The 17,042-nt window shown below is 39.0% G+C and overlaps 1 protein-coding gene across 7 annotated transcripts in view; it reads left to right on the top strand.

The window, feature by feature from the left end:
- The window catches only part of pkn1b (protein kinase N1b), a 36,881-nt gene extending 21,652 nt beyond the window's left edge, over positions 1 to 15,229 (top strand). For all 7 annotated transcript variants that reach the window (XM_040118952.1, XM_040118970.1, XM_040118963.1 and 4 more), the window contains 19 exons: positions 59 to 179; positions 1,533 to 1,678; positions 2,632 to 2,845; positions 2,944 to 3,138; positions 3,512 to 3,621; positions 4,025 to 4,168; positions 4,419 to 4,494; positions 5,099 to 5,240; positions 5,615 to 5,705; positions 7,658 to 7,749; positions 8,287 to 8,359; positions 9,633 to 9,724; positions 9,855 to 10,031; positions 10,215 to 10,277; positions 10,367 to 10,443; positions 10,611 to 10,753; positions 12,146 to 12,253; positions 12,331 to 12,411; positions 12,525 to 15,229. In XM_040118952.1, the coding sequence (XP_039974886.1) occupies positions 59 to 179; positions 1,533 to 1,678; positions 2,632 to 2,845; positions 2,944 to 3,138; positions 3,512 to 3,621; positions 4,025 to 4,168; positions 4,419 to 4,494; positions 5,099 to 5,240; positions 5,615 to 5,705; positions 7,658 to 7,749; positions 8,287 to 8,359; positions 9,633 to 9,724; positions 9,855 to 10,031; positions 10,215 to 10,277; positions 10,367 to 10,443; positions 10,611 to 10,753; positions 12,146 to 12,253; positions 12,331 to 12,411; positions 12,525 to 12,728 (2,349 nt within the window). In that variant the 3' untranslated portion in view covers positions 12,729 to 15,229. The remainder of the gene's footprint in view (positions 1 to 58; positions 180 to 1,532; positions 1,679 to 2,631; positions 2,846 to 2,943; positions 3,139 to 3,511; positions 3,622 to 4,024; positions 4,169 to 4,418; positions 4,495 to 5,098; positions 5,241 to 5,614; positions 5,706 to 7,657; positions 7,750 to 8,286; positions 8,360 to 9,632; positions 9,725 to 9,854; positions 10,032 to 10,214; positions 10,278 to 10,366; positions 10,444 to 10,610; positions 10,754 to 12,145; positions 12,254 to 12,330; positions 12,412 to 12,524) is intronic.
- The last annotated feature ends 1,813 nt before the right edge of the window (positions 15,230 to 17,042 follow it).

Raw genomic sequence — 17,042 nt, forward strand, 5'->3', positions numbered from 1 at the left:
TATTTGGTCTGTGCTCTTTGACTCCTAATCTCTTCCTGTTTTTTATATCTCTCAACAGGACAAGAAGCTTCTCCAGACAGCTCAGCAGATGCTTCAGGACAGCAAGACAAAGATCGACATTATCCGCATGCAGATCCGAAAGGCCATGCAGGCCACAGAGCAGTCAGAGGACAACCAAAGTATTGTTCCTTTGTTTTATGCTCTTCCTATCAATTCTTCTTTCATCCCACCTGCCACTCTTTCAGCTTTTAAACACTGCATATTTTATGATGCAGGTTGTAATTGATCAATTCTTGCTTTAGAACTTAACGGTGTACAGTCTTCCAGGCTCATACACACACACACACACACACACACACACACACACACACACACACACACACTGACACATTGTCCATTACAGCCCTCTCACTCTCCCAGGTTAGAGCCTTATTGATGTTCCTGCATCCCCTTGATGTTGCCCAACAACTAAAAGCCATGCCTCACTTTACAGAGGTTAGAGAGGAGGCAGGTCAGATGGGAGCCAGGAAGGGAATGAGACTGAAAGGACTGAAGCAGAGATGACGACAGAGTGAAGTGTAAGGAAGGAAGGAGTCATAAATGAAAGAAAGAATAAACAGGGAGGCAAAACAAAGCTCTGATCAGTAGAAAGAGCCACAGTGCTCCTGGAAAGGACTATAAGACACTAATTTAGACATGTGCTTCTTTCTATTCTCCTTTATTTTTCTTCACATGCTCTCTATTCAGCCCTGTGCTTTAGAGCTGCTGTAATCAGTGTTTTTATATTAACATGGATCACATGGCTACTTGTTTGTTCATTATTTTGTTTTTACGATCCGCAACTTTACTATTTTACGAACCGCAACTTTATTCTCACCGCTCTCATTAGCATTGTTCTTGGCTGCAGCAGGGAGCTGTTTTCAGTGAAATAGCTCTAAAAACCCACTGTACACTACCTCCCTTGCACCAAACGTCAGACAGACAAAAGTCAGCAACTAACTACTGAACATAGTGACGCATTTAGCAGGCGGCTTAAGAGCCAGATATTCCCCTCAAGAACTGGTGGCGACCAAAAACAGAGCTAAAAGAGAGTGAATATTGGACTTACATCATTTGTCAGGTGTCCAGCAACATCCAATGGATTTTTGTGTTGCTTCCTAACTGTTGGATGTGTATATAGGCAAGTGCTCGCCATATAATCATCAAAGACTAGATATCAATGTTGTGTTCACACACAACACAGCTTAGTGAAACATTGCCCTTTACACACACAATCATTAAAAAAGACAACTTCAAGACGACTCACTATGTGTCAGTGAAGCAACAATAGTTAGTTTGTATTCTACCCATTAATTTCTTCTCCCAACAAAAACAGCTTTACATCAATATGGTGCCAGAAATTAAAGTTATGAATACCTAACAGTTAAAATGAATTCTCTTACCATGAACAATAGTCATATTTTTGACATACATCTTCTCTGCATGTTGCTTTTTTTCATATGTTGTTTACTAAAACTGACACTGTGTACCAGGTAAGCCAGACTTATGTGGCGTGGAGCTACGTGTGGAGGAGCTGTGGCATCACTACCGCGTGGAGCATGCCATGGCCGAGGGGGCCAAAAACATGTTGCGATTGCTCGGTGCAGGAAAGGTCCAAGACAAGAAGGCCATGGCTGAGGTCAGAGAACGGAGAGGAGATTACATGGTTGAAAACATAATAATTTCAGTCTGCTGTTCTAATGTAGCATCAGTTATGCTTTAATAAATGCTTATAAAATGTAGGGCTGTCTTCTCCCGGTCAACTGGTCGATAGGTTGATTGATATGCTCTTGTCTGACCAAATTCTCATTGGTTGTACAATCGCCAGTTTTAGTTTCATCAGGAGAAAGGTGCTGCATCAGTAGCCTTCCAGGATTAATCCATTATTTACTGTGGCAGCAGGATGGGACAGACTACCTGTGAAAATAGTGACAAGTATGAAACACTGTACATAGATTGTTGTAAATTTTCATAATAATTTAATAATTATTTTTATTGATTTTACAATTCTATGTATTTATTTATTTAGCCTTACATTTGACACTTTGCTCTGAAGTTGCATACATTTATACATAATTGATACAAGATTGATACAACTGTCGTGTCTGTACGGTAAATATGATGCCACAACCAGAAACCTGTCAGTTTAATAAGACTGGAAATGGGTAAACAGCTAGCCTGGCTTTAAAGGTAACATAATCTGAATGAGATATATTGTGTTAATTAGTGAGCTTTACAGGTGCAGATAGGTGGATTTTGTTACCTTTGGACAGAACAATGCCAGCTTTTTCATCCTGTTTCCAGTCTTTGTGCTAAGCTAAACTAAACAACTGCTGGCTGTAGCTTCATATTTATCATACAAACATGAGAGTGGTATCAAATCAAATGGATTTTTGTAACTCACATTATTAATTTTTTCTTAATTATACTATCTCACATTGTTTCTGATGCATATTAGCACATTTTAATTGTGTGCCTGTTTAGTCCTTTTTATTGTTAGCTAGAACGAAAGAATGAAAGAAGAAAGAAAGAAAGAAAGAAAGAAAAAAACCAAACAACTATCCATAATCCTCTTCTCTTTGTGCTCTGCAGGCTCAGTGTGGTCTGAGCGAGTCATCCCAGCGTCTGGACCTGCTCAGATGCTCTCTGGAGCAGAGGCTGCTGGAGCTCCCCGAGGATCACCCCAAGGCTTGCCTCATCAAGGAGGAGCTAGTGCTGGCATCGTCCCCTGCTTTCAGCTCCCGTCACAGCACCCCCTATGTTCATAACCAGTACAGCACCCTGAGCAAACCTTCGCCTCTCACAGGTAGACACAGAAACCATACACAGATGTCTCTGTTCCGACCGTAGGCAATTTGTCTATAACAGTGGAGGTATTAAATTTGGCTTTTATTCTCTTTCCAGGTACTCTTCAGGTGCGTCTTCTGGGTTGTGTTGGGCTGCTGGAGATCATCCCAGGGCGGAGCAGAGGGACCCCCGTGGTTCTTCCCTCTCACTCTCCGGGAGACGGACGCTCCTCCTTCAAACTGAGTGGCCTCTACAGCCGCAGCACCAGCAGCATGAGCCTTAAGATCCCTGGCAAGACCGATGAGCTCTCCTGTAAGTGTTTCTGTTCTTATTTTGAACACCCTCAAATATACTACATTTGTTGTAGTTTATATGTATCATAATGTGGACTAATCAGCTATATGCATGTTGTTAAAAGTTTATTACAAGTCAGAAGCTTTATCTTTCATATAATTTAAAATCAGATTATCAAATTATTTCACTTAGCATTATCTTTCTGACCATAATGAAGCACATTTCTGATATTTATTGGAAACCTCTTGAACAAATCAGATCCAAGGATTCTTTTAAAAATCTCCTTTTCTCCTCCCTCACTCAATTCCTTTCCATGCTTAAAATGATTTCCACAGTTTCAATCAATAGAGGATTGTAGCTCTTTAGCACTGCCTGTCTGTGTGTTTTACAGCGGAGGTGAGTGCGGTGCTGAAGCTGGAGAACACAGTGGTGGGTCAGACCATTTGGAGAACAGTTGGAGAGCAGGCCTGGGATCAGACCTTTACTGTAGAACTAGAGAGGGTAAGATGGAGAAGACTTGCAGTGTGTTGTATGTCTTGTGAAACTCACAGAGAGAATGTAATTCAGCCTAATCTTGGGTGGTGTTGTGTTACCGTCTCTTTGAACAAACAGATTTAAAGTTGCTCCAAGCATCACTGTTGTCGCTTTTTTTCCAATTTTCACAGAAAAATACCTGGATTTTTTAAAAGGAGCAGACACATTTCTTCCATAGACTTATGTCCCCACAAACCCAAAAGTAGTTGTGTTTTCTGCTCCAAAAAGACATTGATCACTATAGTTTAGAAGAGGGTCTTCTATCTTAGATCCGGTTTCTGTAATTGTAATCTTGACAGAGAACAACAGACTTAGCTCGACCAGTGAACAAATCTTCATGTTACATTCCTGGTGTGTTTTGTGCGATTAGTCCAGAGAGATGGAGATAGCGGTGTATTGGAGAGATTACCGCTCCCTGTGCGCTCTGAAGTACCTGAAGCTGGAAGAGTTCCTGGACAACCAAAGACACCAAGTCCAGCTGGAACTGGAGCCACAGGGTGTGCTGCTGGCTGAGGTACAGGAAACCTACAAAAACATTAAACACACACAAACTGGACCTACAACCCAACATGAGCTGCATCAACCATATAAACATGGGAAAGGATATCTTATATGTTATTTTATAGGAATAATAAGTCAGAAATATTTAAAGTTTAGCCTTTATTTGCATGCAGGCACACTAACATCCACAGTCTGTTTTTGACCTCAGACATACATTTACTATAGTTGCAGTTTTTTGTTTTAACATATTGTTTTTGTTTCAGGTGACTTTCTTCAACCCAGTAATAGAGAGAGGCCGACGACTCCAAAGGCAGAAGAAAGTCTTCTCGAAACAGCATGGTATGTTCAAGTGTACACACACAGCCAATAAAAAGAAATATAGTGTCTAGCCTTCTATCATAAAGGAATGAAAATTTCAAAACGTAAATTCTGACTTTAACGAAAGCTAGCTAGCTTTATTTTAAAATTCACTGCTGAAATTGTTTCCAGGGGCCTGAGTGTCTTGCACGGTTCCTTCTTGTCTCATTCAATTCAGATGATTTGGTAAATTTGAGAAAAATAACTGTGGACTTGAAAGGTATTGAAAGTGGAAAGCCTTCAAAAATTAGTGGAATTTTAAGTCAAATTATTGACATTAATGAGTTTTAACTAAAGTAAGGCAAATTAAAAACAAATTGTTAATCAATAGGCTTTCACATAATGGTTCGTACTCTGCCATGCCATGTGTTTGTGGGAAAGGAGCAACAATTCAGTCGATTAGTCAGCAAAAGAAACAGATCAATGTCTGTGTAAATGTGTGCCTGTAGCTCAGATGCTTGAACGGCTCGCCCATTAATTATCGGGTTTGCACTTCAATTTCAGAATTGAGACATAGTAGCAGTAGTCACTGCATTACTATTTGACCTTTCATTTATCCAGTTATATTCCACTGTGTGTGTTTCAGGTAAAGCTTTCCTGCGTGCTCGTCAGATGAACGTGGACATTGCTACCTGGGTCCGTCTACTGAGGAACGCCATCCCCAGTGGAAGCAACACACCTGCCTACACATCCAGTTTCACAAGCAACACACTCACACACAGCACAGGGTATGTAACCTATGTGCCTGCTGAATGGCAAAAAAAAATCCAAAAAGTATATAAAATAATTTTTTGAATTTGAAGAACATTTAAGTATTTAAAATCATAAATTCAGGCCCCATTTTCTGGTGAGAAAAAAAAACTTGTTACCTTTAGCTTTAACTTTTAAATCCACAACACTGTATTTATGATATTAATGAGTTAATCGTTCATGAAACACTAATTTACCTTTTTTTTTTTTACACACATTTCCTTTTTTTCACATTGATCATTTTCCTCCACAATGGTAATTGATTTTCACTTTCACCAAAGGGTTTTCATTTGTGCCTCTGCAACACAAAATAAAAAATGTTTTCTTAGTTTTGTGTTTGTTTGCATTACAGAGAAATCTCAGTGGAGAAGCTGAATCTGGACAGCGAATCTCTTCCCAAACCTGAGATCAGGAGAGATGTAGTGGATGCACCCACTTCCTTGGTGAGTGAGATGGGAAGAGAGGGATGAAGGCCAAAGAGGAAGGGAAGCAGACAGAGGATTTTCAGACAGGGGGAAGATTAACATCTTTTCACAATCATGTTACTACTTTGCTCACTTCTTACCTGCAGCCTTTAGCTTGGAAACAGTGCTTTACTCATGGGCCACTGCACTGTGAGCTGCAGTGAACTCTAAGACAGGCATAACAGGGGCCTAACAGGAGAGAGAATGGAGAGGACAAATAATTAGAGAAATGGAGAACTGAAAACTCAGGGGGACAGGTTTAATGAGACATAATTGGATGGAGGGCAGCTTTAATTTGATCAAGGCCAAAGCTGCATCACTTGCCCAGTGTGAAGAACACTATCTGCAGAGGGTGATAATGTGAGAGGGAGGAATGTAGAGATGGCATGAAAAGAAAAAGATATTTCAGAGTGAGAGAAAGAAAAGGGGAAGAGGAAATCGAGAGAAAGGTGAAACGGACAGAGAAATTTGGGATTAAAGAAAATAAACGTAACAGCCAGGGACTAACAGTTATTCCCAACGAAACAGTATTACAGAAAACAATGCAACATGGAAGAAAGATTTTTCTTTCTACAGACATGAAATGTATAAGGTGAAGCCACAGTTTATGAACGTACCCTGCCTATTTGATCTTTGAAAATTTTATTTCCCTACTATACTAAATGTCAGTATGCCATTCTGATCATACTTTTTAAAAAATGTTTCCTTTCAGTGTGTGTGCTCTGCATTTTTAGTTCCTCAATACAACTCTAACAAGAATTTTTTTTTTTTACATTAGTCTTACCCTTTGTTTCTTGTATATTCATAATCCTTGCAAATTATATCATCCTGACTTTTTCTCATTCTAAACAACTTTGTGATTTGTATTTGAAAGTATATTTGTTTTGTACTGTTTTAAAATCTTACATATCTCTGGATTTAAAGCCTCTTATTTAATTTTAAAAAAGTGGATTAATTGGTTTTTGACACTTAGTTAAAAATATATTTGTATTTACTTTATATGTGTTTCTCCATATCCCTATATACTAAAACACAATAAATATGGAAGAATAAATGGCCAGTACTAAGTGAATAATGAAGCTTCATTTAAGAAGTTCATTATTCTGTACAGTTTACAATAGATTTTGACGTCTGTGCTTTGACATAATGATTTCCATTATAATTTATTATCTATTATCGCTCACAAAAATTTGATTTCAGACACTATTCCTATCGCTTTGATTAATTTTGTAAATTTGTTACACAGTTGCCAAATGTAGAGAAAGTCTGTTAAAATCAAATCAACCCTTTAGAAATTTTAAGAAGTTTCCTTTTTCACCCCATCCGAAAGATGTTTCAAATTCTTTTGAAAAAGTTTTGGAAACCTTACATATGTAATTTATTTACAGAATAATGTGCTTAACACTGAGCTTAAATAACATTCTTAATTATTACAGTTACATGATGTACCTTGTGCAACATGCTTTGGCAATGCAATGCTTAATTATGGTCATGCCAATAAAGAAAATTTGAATTTTAGAGACCAGAAAGGCAGACAGACACAGAATTAGAACAGTATAGAGAGCGTCGGAGGGGGAGAGATCCTGTGGCAGATGGTGTGTTCAACAGGGTTGAAGCATTATGGGATTAATTACTCTGATGTTTTTTGAGAGCCAATTAGCAGTGAGGAAGGAGTGGATAGGACAGGATGAGGGGAGGAGTGAGGCTGTCTGCCAGCAGGGGATCTGGCAACTGGGCATAATGAGCTTCAATAACTGTCTGTTTGTCTGCTTTTACTGAAGGTCACAAGGTTACAAATATTAGGAATCATTTTGTCTTAATTTTTCCCTCTTCTTCTGTTATTCCCTCGTTGTTGTGTTCCCTCTATTTTACTGGTATCCTCACTTTTCCCCTTCCTTCTCATTCCTCTTCGTCTCTTCGGTGTTTCACAGGAACAGACACCAGTCATTGAGCCCCCGTCCACACCGGGTGTCCCTGTTCGCGAGCAGCCAACCAAATCGCTGTCCCACAACTCTTTACGCAGGTATAGAAACAAACAAGGGACTGTCTCTCTCTCAAACACACATGTACACACACATTGAAACCACACCTAAGCATATCTTTTCGCAATATGGCCAACACAGCTTGACACTAGAAACACACCCCCACACACAATATGGTCCTGTGTTGTAACCTCTTCTTTAGCACCTGGTAATGAAGCTAAGTCATCATTAATGTGGATTATAGCATATGTCAAGAAATATTTGACTGTGCTGGCTGCTGAAACACAGAATAAACACTCTAAGAGTCACACAATGAACACTATTAGCCCTTTTCACAGCAAAACACTGCATTTATCCTATGGACATTTGGCATATATATATATGTGTGTGTGTGTGTGTGTGTGTGTGTGTGTGTGTGTGTGTGTGTGTGTGTGTGTGTGTGTGTGTGTGTGTGTGTGTGTGTGTGTGTGTGTGTTTCTGGTGCTGTCAAGCAGATGAGGCACATTTAAATATGGAATCATGTTATGTTATGTTGCATGCACTGCCTGTAATCTGCCTATAATCTCTCTTAATCTCAGACCCAGCAGAGGCCCTCTTTGCCTGCTGGACTTCAAACTGATAGCAGTACTCGGCAGGGGCCACTTTGGAAAGGTACTCATGCTTCATTTTTCCTAACAAGATGAACAAAAGCATTATGCTGCTAATTTAAAGGGCATGTCGGCCTTCACAAAGTAATACTGTCTTCAGTGTATTTTATGCAATGAGAGTTTTATTCTCTTAAATCTTTGTAGCAAAATATTTCAAAATGCAGAAATCTATATTTTTTAACAACATTACATGACTGTAAATTGAAAAGAGCTGCTCTTTGTGATGAACCCACAGAGGATTATCACCCGACTCTGCAGTTCCCTTAAGTAATTCAGAGGGTTTTAGCATCTTGCAGATGCAACTTTAATGTTTTGATTCATACTCACAGCTCACATCAGATAGATATTGCCCTCAGGAGTTGGTGGAAACCCCAAACAGAGCTAAAACAACAATGAATATTGTTAATGTTGCTCCCTGTCTGCTGGATATGCTGCCTCCAAGTGGCCAAATAATTAATGAAGGTTTAAATATTATTTCCTGGAAATTACTTCCTTACCATTACATTCATTATACCATCTCAGATTGCTGAATACTACTTCTCCATCATGTAATGCCAACTGACACTGTGACAATACACAATGAACACAGTAGACGTTTGCCCTCAATAATCCAGTTTCCGTTTGCTTTAATACCAGATCAGATAGAAATAAGATACTAAAATTTCATCTCATTATTATTTAAAGGATAGGCCTGCTGATATTTTATGTTTTTATTAACAAATTCCATGAAAAGAAGAAAAACAACAGTGAACTGATCCTACTAACAAGTATTGTCTTGGTATACAAAGCCTGATATATCTTATTCCTCTGTGCCATGGAGCTCCATTGTTGTCCAAAAGCTGTAGAAAACAAATTGGTTAGCCACACTGTTGCTGTTCCTTCATGAAAACGGCCACCCTTTGTAAATATTCACTATCAAATCAAATTGTGTATTAATCCACCACTGAAAATAGTCTCAGTAATGTTTGCTACAGTGCCCAGCTGTTTTAGGAAATAGCTGAGCCTTTTTTTGAAATGAGACTATATATTTGTGACTTCATTTTAAAGAAAAGGAATAAACTGTCTTGTGGCTGACTGCCACAGATAGGGTAGGGAATTAGAATAGTATCGAGAGATTGACTAATGCGTTTTCTTCTTCTCATGGGATTTATTGACAATCACAAAACTATAGAATTTGGCCAGCCTTACCCATTAAACATTTCCTCATATTCATTCCATTTGCATTTCATTATTCCAAGCCATGAATTGATTAATGAAGCTTTCACTGGACTCTTCAGGTGTTGTTGTCTGAGTACAAAAGGACAGGCAGCCTTTACGCCATCAAGGCCCTGAAGAAGGGAGACATTGTTGCGCGGGATGAAGTGGAAAGGTAACTGTATTTTATGGCAAAGTACTCCTTTACCTCAACCAAAGTCTCTGCTGCACAACAGGAGTTCATTCACCTCATAATTACACCTTGTACTGTTCAGTAATTACTGCCCCCCCCAATCTGTCTCTAGTCTGATGTGTGAGAAGCGGATCTTTGAGACTGTCAATGGCTCCCACCACCCCTTCCTGGTCAACCTGTTTGCATGTTTCCAGACACCAGAACATGTGTGCTTTGTCATGGAGTACACGGCAGGAGGAGACCTAATGATGCACATACATGCTGACGTCTTTTCTGAGCCACGTGCTGTGTGAGTTCTGCCGTGTGTGTGTGTGTTAAAGAGAAGACACATGATGTGTGTGCCTTCTTGGAAAGTTCCATGTTCTATGTGTCTATGCCCACAGCTTCTTGAACCCATTAATGTATTAAGTGTGAATATGTAGTACTGTGTATGTTCAGTTCTTCATCTCTCTGTTCATCGTATATCCGACAGGTTCTACTCAGCTTGTGTGGTCTTGGGTCTGCAGTTCCTTCATGACCATAAAATTGTGTATCGGTGAGCAGCTGGATTGTGTCCAACACATACTCCCTCTCTGTTCTCAACACTCAATATTTGGCATGAATCCCATTCCTTTTCTTTTTCAGGGATCTAAAATTGGACAACCTGCTGCTTGACATAGAGGGTTTTGTGAAGATAGCAGACTTTGGGCTCTGTAAAGAAGGTGGGTGTCCATTATTTATTTAGCACATTGGCACTCTACAGCACAAGATGAGGAATGGTTCCATACAATAAGGAAAACTGACTTTTTTACTTACTTATTTTTTTATTACTTTTTGCACTTATGCAATAATTTTTTTTCTGTTCTCTTAACTTCTTTCTCTTACTAAGGCATGGGTTTTGGGGACAGGACCAGTACCTTCTGTGGGACTCCTGAGTTTCTAGCCCCAGAGGTGCTGACAGACACATCATACACCAGGGCAGTTGACTGGTGGGGGCTCGGTGTACTCATCTATGAGATGTTGGTTGGAGAGGTGAGAATACAGAGTTAGAGTACATATAAATTATTAGTTAATTAAAATATTATAATTATATCAATTAAGGATTCTAAAATGTATTTTGATCTCTATCTTAAATTGTGAGTGTAATTAACATTCACAAACAAGATCATTGCCAAGACATTTGGCAACATCTGCATGCTTAGATTTTTTACATCACCCAGACTAATTAAAAGCAATAATATGACATTTTGGGAAGTACTCTTACTATAAGACTATAAAAAAGAATTACAGAAACACTGGCACTAAGAATACAACTGGTGAGAGACTAATGGTCATCTTAACTCAACTGTTGACAGTTATTCTACAAGGATACCCCAGTTAATATTTAAATGACCTGCTATTCTAAAATGCTTAGTATTGTTACATGTAAATACTGTACTGTAATACATGAATCGTAGCTGTCCAGCTGAGTTTATACAATTTTAAGACTGTGCTGATTTCATAACTAGACTGAAGTGAAAACTATGATCACTAGTTTTAAACCTTCAACATTAATTTCAGTCAATTTTAGCCCTCCCAGTTTAACAACAAACAGTGGGTTCAAAGAACTTGATTACTTGAGCTAGTGAGGAAGGAGGTGGACAGGTCTTTGATCATGCATCCTTTCCCCTTAAGGAACCCAAACTCCTTTTGTCCAAATTGAACTTCAGGTGGTGCCTTATGTAACATCCACTCTGAGATAATGTATCTGCCAGGCAAGCAGTGATGTGTGCCTCCACACATCACAGTGTCAGATGTGGGGAATAAATATTTGAAAGAGTTGTAATATTTGACATACATTATTAAAGTCACCGTCCACTCAAAACGATGTTTTGCTCATTGTTACTTTATTTGGATGTTTGAGATTCACTGAGCAGAATGATGTATGTGCAGAATTTGACACTAGAAGGCTGTTTTCACATTCAGCTGCTGAAGGGGGAAAATTTCTCTCAGCTCACCTAAATCTGAGTTTAAAACGTGGACGTACAATATAATTTTGTGACATCACAACTAGTTTAGATGCTGATCCTGGTTCAGTATGCAGTTTACAAAGAGTGACGTGGAAACTTGAACACTCTAGTGTACACTGACTGAGAATGGACTCTTCAGGGAAGCAGGAGACGTGTCTGGTAGTGAAACTTTTGAAAAGAAAAATTTTTGTATATTAATAGTGTCTGGATTTTTCAATGATGGAAAATAATTAACAATAAATTAAGACTTCTAACAAGGAAAAACCATGTCAGACACAAATTATTATACATAGCAGAGTATTTTTATACGTATGTCTCAAAAAGCGTCTAGGGTGGATCTTTAAGTTGAGGCAGTTTGGACAGATTTGAGTTATAATATAAATGCAATGCAAAATACAGCGTCTCTTTCTTTCAGTCGCCGTTCCCAGGTGATGATGAGGAGGAGGTTTTCGACAGCATAGTGAACGATGAAGTGCGCTACCCTCGCTTCCTATCCACTGAGGCCATAGGCATCATGAGACGGGTAGGACTCATATTCTGCTCCTGGCTAACTTAAACTCGCTATTTTATTCTTACTTTCTGTTGTTTCTTGTTTGCTAGTTGTTGAGAAGGAATCCTGAAAGGCGTCTCGGCTCTGGAGAAAAGGATGCTGAAGATGTCAAAAAACAACCTTTCTTCAGGGTGAGTGTTTACTTTCAAAACTTTTCTCATTATTCCTGCCAAACATTGAGACTGTTTGTAATGTTAACGATAGAGAAATTTCATGTTAATACTGAACTAAATTTGGTATTTAGGGTATGCACTGGGAGGAACTTCTTCAAAGGAAAGTCCCACCACCATTTGTCCCGACCATCGGAGGAAAAGAAGACATCAGCAATTTTGACATGGAGTTCACAGCCGAGCCTCCTGCCCTCACTCCACCCCGCGAGCGCCGCAGCCTCTCCCGCAAGGAACAGGACTACTTCAAGGATTTTGACTACGTCTCCGACCTCTGCTAGGGTCAGGGGTCAGGGGTCATAGGGTTATTAGCGGCCCACTGCCAGCCACAGACTCTGAAAGGAGACTGAGAAGTAAAGGCTGACTCTCTTTCCTGCGAAAGCAGAGGAACTTGATGGTGATGAGAGGCGAGGATCACTCTTACTCTGTCCCCTTTCTCTCCCTGTGTTACTGTGTTTGCGACAGGATGAAGGACTGGCTGGGCTGAGTGTGTGTGAACGGAGATCAGTGTAGTGTGATCGTGTGTTGTACACATATGCAGTGCCACGGATCTGCTGATCTCCAGACTTTCTGGAATGGCTTTTAAAGGAGGAGGAAGTTACGAGGATGACAGAAAATAATCCAGATTATGTAACAAATGGAGGATGAGATGGATCCTGCTGTTTGTCCTGCCTGGCAACACAGTTAAGCATAAAAAAAAAAAAAAGAATCAGTAATTGTACTGAAATGCTCTAAGAGCCTCAATAAACACAAAGTCACACAGTGAAAAGTGATTATTTTGACAGGAAGCAGTTTGTCTCTATTCTTCCTGCACTTTCGCTAATCTTTTGTCCCTTTATCTCTGCTTTTTGTTGCTGCTAAGTGTGTATTTTGTTGTGTAAAGTTTCCCTGGCTCAGTCATGACTGTATCCACGTCAGCTGCAATCATGCACCACCTGTACATGAACACATGGGGGAGTCAGAGGAAAGAGAAAATACTGCTTATTTTTGATTAGAGCTGCCTGTGAATTTTGTTAAAGAAAGTCAGAAGAAAAGTGGGGAATTTCAACAGAGAGGGAGGGGAGTTAAGTGCTGTTTGTGTCTGTATCTCACAAAGGACACCTCTTCATTGTCTTATCTTTCTGTATTTCAATACAACACTGATTTTTAACTTCAATCATTTCTTGATGACAAAAAGCCTTTACAAATTTTGTTCTATTTTGTGATTTATAGTTTTCCTTTTTTCCCCATCTGTTTCCTCCTCTGTCATTTGCTGGTGAAATGTGTTGGAACTGTGACTCAGTAAAGATGTGAACCCAACACAGAAGCATTAGTCATTTATTGTCATAGGTTGTTTTTCCATTGAAGGTTTTTTCTTTATTTTTTTTGTCAACAAATCTTTTTTCAGAATTTCAGGTACAAATCATTCAGATTGTTTGCATACATGTATATCCTGATGTGCCTAAGTACAGCCTCACAGAGCTGCTAGCTGAAGACTCTTAGTCTTGTTAGTGTTTACCTGGCAACACTGCAGAAATTCTTGTCTGTGAAGATTCTCAAGCAGAAATTCTTATAACTAGCATACTGTATGAATTTAACAGATAGAATGTCTTTTACTTTTTGGGCACATCTACAGTATAGAATTACTGTTTGAGAAAATTGGAGTAGAAGTAGTAGATTTATATGCCAGCTTGTGTAAATTGAGCTCGGATCTTGCACAGTATGCCTGTAGCCAATTAGCACCTTCTTCAGGCAACGTTGCTAGCAAAGCACAGCACAAAATGTCAGATACCTGCTGAAATAAGTAGATCAGTGATGAGGAAGATGACAAGAGAACAGGATATTATCACAGAACAGCTGGGAAAAGAAAGAATTATTTTTCTTCCAACCCAGTTCATGTAAGTCATATCGATGTTGAGTGTGAAAGATAAACTGTTGGAAAGGTCTTCTTATGCATTATTGGATTATGGTGACAGATCTGTACAGCATATTTTCATGACCAGAAGTTAAAAACCTGGAAATTTCATTATCCTTACATACTAGTTTTCTTTGTCACATGATTAGGCATGACTTATACTGTTCACATAACATTTATATAACCCAAAGAGAAAAACAAGTTTTACAGATTGAACAGACGTTTCTAACGTTCTTTGAATGCATTAACTGAAAAGAGTTTTGGCACGGAACAGCAGGCAACTGTGCATATAATTTTGTCTAAGGGTCATACTGACACCAGGTCAGTGAACTCAGTTCAAATCCATAGCAGCTGACGTCCACATAACTTTTCCAAAGTCACAAATGCTCAAATGGATTTTGCAGACAAACAGGTAACATTTAATATGTGGGCTTAAAATTTCTAGCTAGTATTTGCAGCAGTGGGTAGATAGTTAGATGGTGTACAGGAAAGTGCTTGTGAATGAAGTCTCATTCAGAGCCAGGCTGGGCCCCAGCTGTTATTATTAATAATGTCCTGAAATGGTCATAAAAATATTTTTGGTGGGAAGGAAATTGGACATAGAGGAAATGAGGACATGCAAAAACAGAAGCATACACATACACATGGTTTAAAAAAAAAAGTCTCAAAAAGAAAACAAGAACACTAAATTGTAAACCAGTTACATGAGTGGTATTTTTTTGTTATTTGTTAAAACAAATTTGTTCTGTAGATATTACTGAAAAAGCCCCTGAAAACACAGAAAATAATAAAATGTAATTTTGTTAAATGTTTATTGAATTCAACTGGCATGTTTAAAGCAACTATAATCAATATTTTTACAATAACAATGTATCAAATGCCATGCAGTTACAATGTGAAAACAATGTAAAAGGAGTCTCTCGTAGTGATGAACCTACAGATAATTATTGCCTGAATCTGCAGCTCCTCGAGGCTTTCCCAAGCTTTATAGGGAGTTTTCAGCTCATTGCTCTGATAGTGGTGTTTTCAGCCACAACTGGCAGCTGTTTTCTGTGAAAAAGCTCTAAAGACCCACTCTACACTACCTGTTGAGCACCAAACAGCTAACAGACAGAGTTAGGGACTAGCTGGTGATTTTTCCCTCAAAAGTTGGTAGAGACTAAAAAACAGAGTTAACAGAGAGTGAATATTGGGCTTAAATTCCATTGGTGGACAAATACATGACTCCAAATGAATGATAATGTTGCTCTGAAACTGCTGATTGTGTAGACAACTGCTTGATAACAAGTTTGCCATATCGAAATAATCATGATGATAAGTCAGTGTTGTGATTCTGCTGCCCCCAGGTGGCCAAAAAAATCTCTGTAGGTTTAAAATTTGTGTAGTGACCCATTAAAAGGTTTTGAAAATCACATTTGAAAACTTCCCCCATCCAAGCACATATAAATGTGTGACAGAAAAAAAATGTGTGAATATAAATCTGGTTACAGAAAATGAAGCTGCAGTGTATTTTGTTTCTTTTATTTATGTCCTATTCAGAATGTCTATTGCATTTTGAGCAGGATGTAAAAAATGTAACATCTAAACTCAAAGGCAGAAAAATGGAAAATGATCCATGTCATGAATGTCCCAAATGGTCCGAGAAGACATAAGTGTGTGTGTGCGTGCGTCTGCCTGTGTGTGTGTGCGCACGCGCGTTACTCCTGACTACTCCCCTCCCTGCATCTTCCCAAATAATCCACCTGCCAGTCAAACTCCTGAGGTCCACCATTCTCCTCCTTTATCCCTCCCACCTTCCCTCCTTCTCTCCTTCCAGCCCTCCTTCCTGTTGCCTTCTACGCTTGGAGACGTTTTCAAAGCCTTTTATTCCTCTACTCGCCATCTCTCTCTCCACTCTGTCACACCATCCCACAGTCCCTCCCATTGCCCTTTTAATTGTCTCTTTACAACTGCTCTTCCCTTCAGTCCCACTCAGTGTGTAAAATGAATTTCCCCTGAGAAATATTTCTCACAAGTCGCACCTCAGCTGGATAAAGACGCCTGACGCGACACGCAGCTGAGGGTTGGGTATTTTGTCTGGTTCAATATGTGGAGGGTGTGTGTGACTGCTTGGTTGTGTGTTTAGGAAATGAAAGGGGCGTGTGTTGGGTTGTGAATGCAGTCCTCACAGTGAATTCTAAAACAACAGCTGGATCAGCAGTCAGCCTGTCCCTCTGTGTCGTGCCGCAGGTGAGTTCAGTTTCTCTTCTCATGTTTGGACCAGACAATGTTTGCTGAGTTTTGGGATTCCTGAGATGAACTTTAGACAGACGAATAAAGACTAACACAAGCTATACATACCTTATGCATAGCTTATTTAAACCAGCTGAAAAACTTGTGATTTTTGCAGGTCTGATTATATTGCATGATTTCCCTTGTTTGAATTCAATATATATTTTTTATTTTTCAATTCATAGTTCATGAGACAGATATCAAATATTGTTGCTTATAGTTGAGCCTCCTTGGATTTCTAAGAAGACGCACAATTCTGTTGTTGCTGACAATATTTTCAATCATTTCTTTTTATTAATTAGACCTCAAACTTTTTTGAAACATTTCATAACACAGAAACTAATTCTGACTTTTTTACAAATTTTTACAAAGACATTTTTTTTAAATCAACTTGAAATCTTTTTTTAATTTTTTGAGGTGCTTACAGAAA

Source organism: Xiphias gladius, chromosome 3, assembly GCF_016859285.1.
Source record: "Xiphias gladius isolate SHS-SW01 ecotype Sanya breed wild chromosome 3, ASM1685928v1, whole genome shotgun sequence".
NCBI lineage: Eukaryota > Metazoa > Chordata > Actinopteri > Istiophoriformes > Xiphiidae > Xiphias > Xiphias gladius.